At 35.4% G+C, this 10684-nt stretch overlaps 1 protein-coding gene across 1 annotated transcript in view; it reads right to left on the bottom strand.

Moving 5' to 3' along the window:
• Nucleotides 1-1126: 1126 nt before the first annotated feature.
• Nucleotides 1127-10684, bottom strand: part of LOC111872203 (axonemal 84 kDa protein) — a 64935-nt gene continuing 55377 nt past the window's right edge. Inside the window, exons 14-17 of the mRNA XM_033754593.1 lie at nucleotides 9739-9834; nucleotides 7088-7306; nucleotides 5586-5687; nucleotides 1127-1912 (exon numbers count right to left, since the gene is read on the bottom strand). Coding sequence (XP_033610484.1) covers nucleotides 1775-1912; nucleotides 5586-5687; nucleotides 7088-7306; nucleotides 9739-9834 — 555 coding nt within the window. The 3' untranslated portion in view covers nucleotides 1127-1774. The remainder of the gene's footprint in view (nucleotides 1913-5585; nucleotides 5688-7087; nucleotides 7307-9738; nucleotides 9835-10684) is intronic.

Below are 10684 nucleotides of genomic sequence, written 5' to 3'. Positions count from 1 at the left end.
ATCATTATAGTATTTATTAAATTATTATTATTTTATTATTATTATTATTATTATTATTTATTGTATTGTAAAGTATTTGACTTGTCCTATATCATGTATAATGATGCATGAATGTGAAGTAAATAAGTAAATAAATAAATAAACTATGAATTAATGGGAATAAATTACATAAGATTGGAGATTTCATGGCAATGACTAAGAAAAGCACTACCTTCTGGAATGTGATATCTTAGAATTTAGCAAGAGTTTGCGAGTGTTTAGAAGGGACATAATGCCTCCATCTTCTGGGTTGAATAGTGAGTCAAGCAAGCAAGGATGCTGCTTGCAGCTTGCTTGCAAGCTTGGCTTATTCTTGGACACTGAATATGGAGGTAATTTTTTTTTCTAAAATATTAGTAAACCTTTGTAAGACTGATGTGTGGCTTTGGCTTTCTGTAAGACAATATGATGTTACATACTGGCAAATAATACCCTTCAGGAAAATATCAGTTGTGACTCTACTGAGTAATGTCTCTCCTCTTCATCTTCACAGTGTGTAAGGTCTGTAATTTAATAAGTTTAATCTCTGTAAAAATGTTCAAAATATTTTATTGATATCAACATTATTATTTCTTGGGTATGAAATTACTCCATTAAAGTAATGTATAACATTATAGGATTTTTGGTTCTCACAGTGGTTGTTATGAAGAGTCCTTCCTGTCCTTTTAATATAACACCATGTAGTCTGTTGAAAGCTTTCTTTGCTTTCTACTTGCTTAATGTTAGTTTTGTGCTCAGCTTATTCTTTGACTTTGAAGATGGAGGTAAATGTTCCTCCAAAACATTTATCAACTTTCAATGCACTACATGACGTTTTATCCCAGAAGACTGGGGTCTTCATGTCCAAGGTCTATTATAGATATATTTTCTCCTGATATTTCCTTACATGGTGGGCAGTGCTTATAAATTGCTCTGGAATAGTAATGATGTTATGCCCTAAATATTCAAGAACAGAATAACTGCTTACTATTACATATATTTAGTCTTCACTCTTTTCACAAATAATTTAATTCTGAAATGTCTTATTATTTTTAAAGTGGGGAGTAACTCTCTGGAAATAGATATAATAAATATCACATAAAAGGAATAAAATAATAAAAAGGCATTTATTTATATGTAACACAACAAAGAGCTGGACAGCAGCTTAATATGTGAGTCTGACATATTTTGAAGTGTTAGGAATTGGTTTGTTCGCCTCAATTTGGTCTCCCAAGGTCTTATTCTTTGCTAATCTTCTGTTTATGCTCGTTTTGTTACAGCTAAGTCATGTGTCATATAAACTATGTGTCTGTAGTTTATCTCTTATTCTGTCACATGGAATGTTCTTGCTCACTGATATTTCCATTACACGCTATAAGTACAGTATTTAATCTGTGAAGTATTTACTTTTGCTTATCTCTAATCAATAATATCCAGATTTCACTGCCATAACTAAAAGCTTATTGTGATACAATATTATGGAAGATAAACCAAACATCTCTCACTTGCCTTCAGATACTTTTGATTTTATTTACATTTAACAAATTATATTTGCACAGGCTGTCAAGCAGTGCACTAATCTGTATGTAAGAATTTTTTAGGAAACAGATCAGGATTTTCACTTCCAAGTACTAATTATATTTCTGTAATATTTTTACATTAAGTATAGTATATGCTCTAAAATAAGCGTTTTAAACAAATAAATCTACTTACGTGTCTTTAAAAATGTTATCACAACAATATCATCATTAAACTGTTAGGAAAAACTGAGCACTCTTGTCATTGCTAACATTTCAAACACAGTTTCAGCCAAAGTGAATGGTATATTGCTGATCTTCCCTACTGCTGCAACTGAACCTTGGTCTAATGCAAGATGATATAAATCTGAATAAAACTGCAACAAAGAACAAATAAAATTACATCATAAATCCTTTTCTGGTATATTAGTTCTTTAAGAATTCTTGTTATCAAGTGAAAAAATGGAACACTAATGTAGAAGTTTTGTCCATCCATCCATCCATCTGTCTGCCTCTGAGCAGGTGTTTTTATGAATTAATCTGTATGAAACTTACTAGACAGGTTATGCTTTCGGAATGGGAACGTCATTAACATCTGTAATTTTTAATTTAAATATTTTTCAACCTGGTGGATTGTTAATGAAATACAAGAGAAAAAAATACATTTTTGTTTGTAGTAACATAACTGCTTGCAAATACAATAGATCATTGAAGGGTGCAGCATGAGGGTCGTATTTTATGGTCCACTCCTTACAACATAACTTCCTACAGACTGAATGATTGGGGTCTGATTTCCAGCCAAAGCAGGAAATGTTTTCTTTGTCACTATATCCAAATGAGCTTTTAGCCCACCCAATTTCCACCCAACATGTCCCAGGGCCCTTTCTCCAGAGGTAAATTGGTCAAAACATGAAGCTAACTATTCACTTTCCTCAAGAACTAAGGATGGCAGTGTGTGTGAAGAGCTATCTTCAGCCTCCAAAATGTCTTCAAGGCATGATGAAGTAGAATCCCAATTTATGGTTTGTTGATCTAAAATTTTCCAGACTTCTGCATTATTTTTTTGTGGTCCCATTCAAAACTCTTTATAAATAATGATTATTTTTCCCAAAATTATCGTTTACTGTTTTAGTATTTTACTCACATTTAGTGGAAGCATGAAGTTGAACACTCACTTTTAACTGGTGCTGAGGTTAATAAAATGTAGGTCTATACATCCACTCTCCCATACACCTTCATAGTATAGTGCTCAATTAGATAAGCACAGGGAAAACTTTATATTTTTTTGCCTTTACTCATATTTAGTGAATGAAAATCCAATCACTACAGTATGCAAAATCTGTCCACAGTTTACTACATACACGTATTTACTACAGTTAGGTTTCATCCTTATTTTCAGAATTACAAAATGGTTATCGTGATTTCATGGGTAGAAAATATACTGTGTTTCTGGACATATTAAGCAGTTGGTTGATACTGCTCGCATGCCAAAAATTGGTGCCATTTCATGCTCTCAGGATAGCAAAGAAAAAGAGACAGAAAAACACTGTGAGGTCAGGAGCTAAAAACCATGATGCGTTTTCATGAACACACCAAAGTGTTAATTTCCCACTAGAGCAAAGGCAATGAACCTGGGAACCATAATGACAATAAATGTGCAAAAGCAGACATTAGCCGATGTATAACATGTTTTTGAATGTTTATTATCTTTCACATATAATGCCTGTATGAAACAGGGTGCTGATGATAATATTAGAATCGAGGAGACATGAAGTGATGGGAAGTTGGAGAAAACTGCACAGTGAGGAGCTTCACAACTTAAACTCTTCACCAAGTAAGATTAGAATGATCAAGTCATGGAGGATGAGACGGGCAGGGCATGCAGCACAAATCTGGTTGAAGAGGAATGCATATGGGATATTGATGGGAAAGCCAGAATGGAAGAAACTGCTAGGAAGACCAAGATGTAGGTGGGTGAACAATATTAAAATGGATCTTAGAGAGATAGAATGGGATGGTATGGACTGAATCAATCTGGCTCAGGATAGACACCAGTGAAGGGCTCTTGTGAGCACAGTAATGAACCTTGAGGTTCCATAAACTACAGGGAAGTTCCTGAATAGCTGCACAACTGGCGTCTTCACAAGAAGGGCCCAGCTCCTTGAGTGACTGAATGAATAACTGTGTGAAGTTGAGACATAATTCACATTTTATGTATGGGCATAATCCTTAGTGAGAGGTTGTCTTAGATATGGAATAATTTTCCATTTGGGTAAATGCAGTGTTTATGCATCACCTTTCTTTATTAAAGAGACCTCAAAGTTTACGTGAAATCTGTCAATCTTGAATGTGGGCTGTCACAAGTCTAAAATGCCATTTCAGGAAATGAGAAATCCCCCCTCTCCATTAAAAACACTTCACTTTCTCAAAACTTCATCATAATTAATATAATGGAACTCCCACACACTGACAGGGCCAACACAAACCTAACGCTGCCACACGAATAAAAAGAAATATTTTGTCTCCCCCACCACCAGTTAAAAACAGATTAAATTTGAAAACGTGGTTACAACTAGCAATATGAAATTTCCAGACACTGTCATAAGAACCATCATAATTCGCAAGAGAGCTTTATCTACATTGTTGAAAAGCATGTTTCATTTATGCATATTAATGGTTGCAATATAAGTAAGAGATCTGGAGAATAAAATTAAATTTGAGGAAGATAAAAAATAAATAAAATATGCTGTCTCAAGTAACTATTTAGTTTGGGTGTGCTATTATTTTGTGATGGCTCAGCAAAGAATGGATTTCCTTCTATTTTTTGTATCATGCAGCTATCACACGGACCGTATAGAAAACACCGTTTCCCTGTTTGTCCATTGGTGTGTGTTTGGAATCTGCTGCTTATTGATGGGTGTTGTTTACAGAGTCATTACTTAGCAACAGGTCTACATGCTACAATACATTGTAATGTCATGTTATGATACGTCTCATATATATATAATTTTTTAGCTTTAATTATCCACTGAAACAAATATGTATGTATGAAATATTATAACATTTAAGCACTGTTGGACTTACACAGATTTCAAATTATGTCAAAACATTTGCAATAAATTAACCACATTTGTGTGGGACTTACTTCACAGTATTTCCTGTTATCTTCAGACTTACGTAAAAGATAAAAAAGGTAAAGCTATCCCTGCAACAGGCTGTGGAGGCCCATATGGTTGTGAGACGCAGAGGCTTCTACATTTTCCAGACATTCGGCTCACAGATGGTGGTGAGATTGTCAACCTTACACAGCGGCTGGTCTTTACCTCCCCCCCCCAGAAGATTTCTGCTACTCAATTCTGTTAGAGGCTGAATCAACCCCAGGGCTATAATGCGGCTGGAAAGATTAGGTAAATTGAAAAAATCCAATGACCTCATCAGGATTAAAACCCATGACTTTCTGGCTTGTAGCATAGGGTCTCAACCAACTATGCTACTGCATGTTCCTATGTAAAAGATATTTATTCATTTTGTTAGATTAAAGGAAATATATGAAACTAATAAACGAGTGTCAATTTCTGTTTGAATTATATAACCCCCACTTGAAGAGTTCTTTATTTAAGTTTCAAGGTATTTCCATGAGACAAACTTAAATGGGAAATTCACTGTACTTAAGCTCAGTATGTAAATATGCACATGAATGCAAGCATGCACACACACAAATGTGAAGTGACATTTATATTATAGTAATTTGATGATGGGTTAATTTGCATTTCAATGACAAAGCATATTTCCATTTGGTTAAATGTAGGCAGTTCACAGATTAAAAGTTATAATCAACAGCCCTACAGAAACATAAATCTGAGTTGAATATGGACGCTTATTCTACTTTTATCTTCATTTTCCTCTACACATGCAGACAGTGAACTGATATACCTGCAGCTTCTAAAGCCCACTTCAAACAATGACAAGATATTCTCTTATCTAAACACAATGGTATGTACTGCAGTCTGGTAACTGTGCTACAGATTGAGTGAGATGCTGTTATCTTACTTTCATGCCCTGCACACATTCATCACTGAAAGACTGGCTCATTTCTGTACACTCCACAATGCAGGCCTTCTGGGGAGTCACAAGGAGGATGGAGTAGTCTTGCTGTAACAACAACAATAATTTGATTACTTTGATTATTTGATTATTATTTCCTGCTCTTACACAGCTGGGTTTATTCTTGACATTATTCTATTTGCACCTGCTCATACTGGTTCTTCACTTGCGGATTTTCTTCTTTTTTCTTCTACCCTGAAGATGGAGGGGATACGTTCCTCCGAAACGTCGGTTAACACAATATCTATGCGGTGCCACATCCCAGAAGATTGCTCTCTTGATTATTTTTGTTTGTAACATGGTAATTAGAAAGCGCCAGCCTGTCTCTCTATCCATCACATAATTTTAAGACACTTCATGATAGAATTAAGGTTGGAAACTGAATACATTTAACAAAATATCATGAATCAATGGCGCCAAAAAATGGAAATCAGGAAAATTCATATTAATTCAAAAAGACAGTAGAGCCCGGTTGCATTTTATGTGTGGATGCATCCCTGATGATCTCAGATAATTTGAGACAAGTTTTGAACAATATACATGATTCTTAACGATTATTTTTGGGAGTAGTGTTATTTTAAACTTTGTGCATAAGGGGAGACTTTAGTAATATTTTTTTATAACGCACTATTTCAAATTCACATAAAGTATGACTACACTGTAATTTGTTATACACTTGAATAAAAGTGATTGATTTTGACAACCTACTAGAGAACCAACAAACTCAAGAAGGTGTAATGCATACTGGAATACACAGAGATTATATGTGCATTCTTTGCACATTTGCATTGTGAATGCTCTTCGTTGCTACAAATAGATTTTATGAACATGTTAACAACATTAAGTAGGCCTACTATAAATAATATAAAGAATAAAAGTCACTTCTACAAATTCCTCAAAAACAAGATCCACATTGGAATGAAATCACAGTGCTTCTGTAAAAGTCTGTAGTTTTGTGAGTTAATGTCATAAAAGATTTTGAGTTTCTAATAGGTTACATAGTAATTAAAAAAATGTGTCTGCTATATGCTCATTACACTCAACCTTCCTCAGTTAATAGTTGATGAGTACAATCTGCGAAACTCCCTATTAATTTTTCCCACACAACTGTCACTTCATTTTTGGTGTACAAAAATTCTATTTGGCACTCTGTTAGCAAATGTCATCAGTAATAAGCAAGACTAAAATCAGGTTTATACATATGAATGTACAGTGAAACTCTTATTACAGGTTTATTTTGGAAACAGTGGATTTAAATGCTAAAGAGAGAAAAGTCTAAACAGAGGAAATTTAACAACGATATTATTAACTTTGGATCCATGAAATTGAGCTTTCAATGAGGAAAGAAATGACATCAAGGATCATGAAACGTGGGTTTCACTTTATATAAATAAAATGTATGCATGATTATGAGGACCAAGATTTGTTTCTGCTTAGCCATTTCTCACCTGCCTTTTTCTCTCAAGAAACTCTCTCATCTGCAAAACCAAATTACGTCTTCCAGCCAGTAGATTCCAACGGCTCCATGAAAAACTGTAGCTTGTTGATAGTAATGCCATGCAATGATACAGGTGATCCTCTGCAGCTCGGTGCTTTGGTGTTGCTCCATCTATGTAGCAGTACGCATCATGGAGTGGAAACAGGTCCACACCACCATTGCACATCAGCTGGTCACATCACAGAAATGTACTTACTTTATTGATGTTATTTTCTTGCAGAGCAATACCTCCTATATGCCTACAAATAAGCACATGGCAACAGTTCCATAGTAAAAGTTGCCTGCCTGCAGACATGAAGCAATATGAACATCAGTGAAGTTCCACAAGACAAAAAACGGTCACATGCCAAGAGATAGTTCTCTTGACAGTCACTGCCAGAAGAACCCCAAACCTCATTTAATGTAGACAGAGTCTGTGCCTAAGTAAGTAAGACACTTGTGTGACTAAAAATCTATTAAGTAGAAACACAGCCTTTTGAGTTTTGCTAAAGACTTTCTATTGAACATGTTATATTCTTTCACACAAAGTGTAATGGGGGTTATACCTGTCTGCATGATTCAACTCCAAATCTACATATCAGATCTTAAAGAAATGTAGTGTTTAGTATCTACAATAAAAGTTGAAATGAAAATTTAATTCTTGGCTCTAATGGTGCAGTGTTAGCCATAACTTATGTGAAGCTCAAGTAAATAATGTTCTATTTCAGCATCCTGATGCACTGAATACAAGCTGGGAATAGCACAGTTGGTATAGCGACTGACTACATGCTGGAAGACCGAGGGGTCAGAGTTCGAGTACCGGTGTGGTCAAGAATTTTCTCTTCTCCACGTTGTCCAGAGAGGCTCTGGGACACACCCAGCCTCCTATCCAATGGTACCAAGGGTAAAGTGGCAGGGGCATGAAGCTGACCACTCACCTCCAACTAGGGCTGAGATCAAGAATATATGGATCTATATATCGACTCCCCCATACACCTTCATGGCATAGTCCTTAATTAGTTAAACACAAGAACAAATTTATATTTTCTTTGTTGCACTGTATAGATCTGACTTTGGAGGTTTCGTGCCCCAATCAAGTCAATACTTATAAATTATTCTCAAAAATGGTTTAATCATACAAATATTATTAACCTAGGACACAAATCTCATTAACATTTTTAACATTCAATCATTCATTTAACATATTTTTAGTATATTTCATATTAAATGAACTACAAGTCAAATAATGTAGAATTCCATGCACTATTCTGTCTCTTGTGTAATTAGCTTTGCAGCAATAGAGTTTATTTGTAATAACAAATCTTTATCTGGAATAAGTGATGGTCACCAAAAAAAAAAAACTACGTGGTTTTAGTCTGCAAGTGAACTATACTCACCGAGCAACTGCCGCTTGTCGACGAAGTTAGTGCGAACTTTAACAGATAGAGAGTGTCCCATGGTCAGCGCAATGAATCCCCATGACTGTTAATTTCGGTTTTCTAGATCGGGTCACCACCAACGAGGTACGTAAAATCACAATTGTACCTTTCCATTCCATTAACCACATCAGCATGGCAAATATGCCTGCTAGTGATTTGAAAATTATATTACGGGCATTAAATGTTTAATTTTGTTCTGATTTAAATGAAATCTAAAAATATGTTTTATTTTGTATGTAACATAGAGTGCAAAGTACAGTGCATTATGCAGAAACTTCATGTGGCTTATGACACTTCAGGATGTCATAGTGTTGAGTGTTCAGTTTTTGATCTTCTGGGTTCTGACATCATTAGTTCATGCATGTGGTTATCAATGTTTTTAAAGAACCTGCTGCCTCCAACTTCAAGATTAATCTTGTAAGTATATGGCTACTGATGTTTTAGAGGAACCTATTGCATCCAAATACAGAGGACAGCCTTGTAGGTGGTTACCAACATTCTGGAGGAACCCAATGCCTCCATGTTTCAACAGGTAGTCTTGTAGGTGGCTATTAACTTCCTGGAATAACCTGCATTGTTTGTCTCATGCCAGTAGTCTTGTAGATGCTTACCAATATTTTGGAGGAATTTCTTGCCATCAATGTCGTTAGACAGTCATGTAGGTGTTCCCAACATTTCAGAGGAACCTGGAGCCTTGGTCTTGGTGTTGAAGATGGCAGTATCAGGTTCCTCTAAATTGCTAGTAACCACCTACAATACACCTCAGAGGGTCACAGTCTGAGTTTACCTTACCTGTTCTACATGTCAAAAGAGAAATCTCATGAATAATGTGTGGTTATAGTTTGGAATGTGTGCTGGTCAATATTGTTTTAGATGGCATTCAATGACAATATTTAAAATACATAACACATTTTTTAGAAAATCACTGTCTCAAACTTCTTGACTTTTAAGGTACCTCACGTGATGTATCTCTGTATAAAGCAGAGAGTTTAAAACACCATATAAGAGGAATTTACATAACTCTTCCAGTGCAAAAGGAAAGTATGACAAAGGAACTCAAAAAAACAAATTTTGAACTTGGAAATGGGCAATGGGTACTTAAAATACACTTAAATTTAAATATCTCAAGATCAAAATATTCATGATGATAACACCTACATGACACAACAAACTGAAAGATTACCTTTCTCAGCTGGTAAATGCTGTAGTAGTTCCCAACAAGTTCTTGCAGTGCCTCAGTAGTGCCATTTTGCAACTGGCTCACACAAACTTTATCTTCCTAATAACACATAAATGTAAGAAAGTGTTAAAGAAGGGTAAATTACAAAACCCATCAGATCTCTTTGGCCACTCTCTTAGGTATAGTAGGAGGCCATATATGAAGCCCTTGATGACTGTCACTAATAGGTATTTCACAACATTTTAGTTCAGTGGTTGAGATATGATAGAACAGTGAATGATATTTAATGGTGGACACATAAATTGTTAACTTGTTTGATATCAAAACAATGAATAAGTATTATATTTAAAAACAAACAAACACAGGTGGTTATTTCATATGAAGTGAGCAGGCGATATAATGTCCAAAATTTCAATGAAACTGTTACTAATTGGAATCATACTATATGAGCGGGGACCCAAAAATAACCGGAATTTATTTTTGTAATTTTTAATTTTTTCATTTTTATTGAACTGTATATTAGTCCCCTTCAAAGTATTGTCCATGTGCATTAATGCACTTGTCCCAACGCTTTTGCCACTGCTCAAAACAGTGCTGGAATTCTTGAGGCTGGATACTGTTCAAAGCCTTTAGCGTGTTTTCTTTGACTTCATCCACATCACGGAATCGCTTTCCTTTCAGACTTCTCTTCATCCATGGAAGCAAAAAAAAGTCCGACGGAGCCAGGTTGGGTGAGTAAGGTGGATGAGGCACAATCACCGTGTTGTAGCTTGTCAAAAACTGTCGGACTGTCAAAGCTGTGTGGGCTGGAGCATTGTCATGGTGAAGCAACCAGTTCCCATTTCTCCATATTTCGGACCGTTTTCGTCGCACACTCTATCGTAATCTTCGTAACACATCCAGGTAAAAATGTTGGTTCACTGTTTGTCCTGGCGGAACGAACTCTTTG

Source organism: Cryptotermes secundus, unplaced genomic scaffold (assembly GCF_002891405.2).
Source record: "Cryptotermes secundus unplaced genomic scaffold, Csec_1.0 scaffold677, whole genome shotgun sequence".
In the NCBI taxonomy this organism is placed as follows: domain Eukaryota; kingdom Metazoa; phylum Arthropoda; class Insecta; order Blattodea; family Kalotermitidae; genus Cryptotermes; species Cryptotermes secundus.
This window is presented reverse-complemented; position numbering and strand designations above follow the sequence as displayed.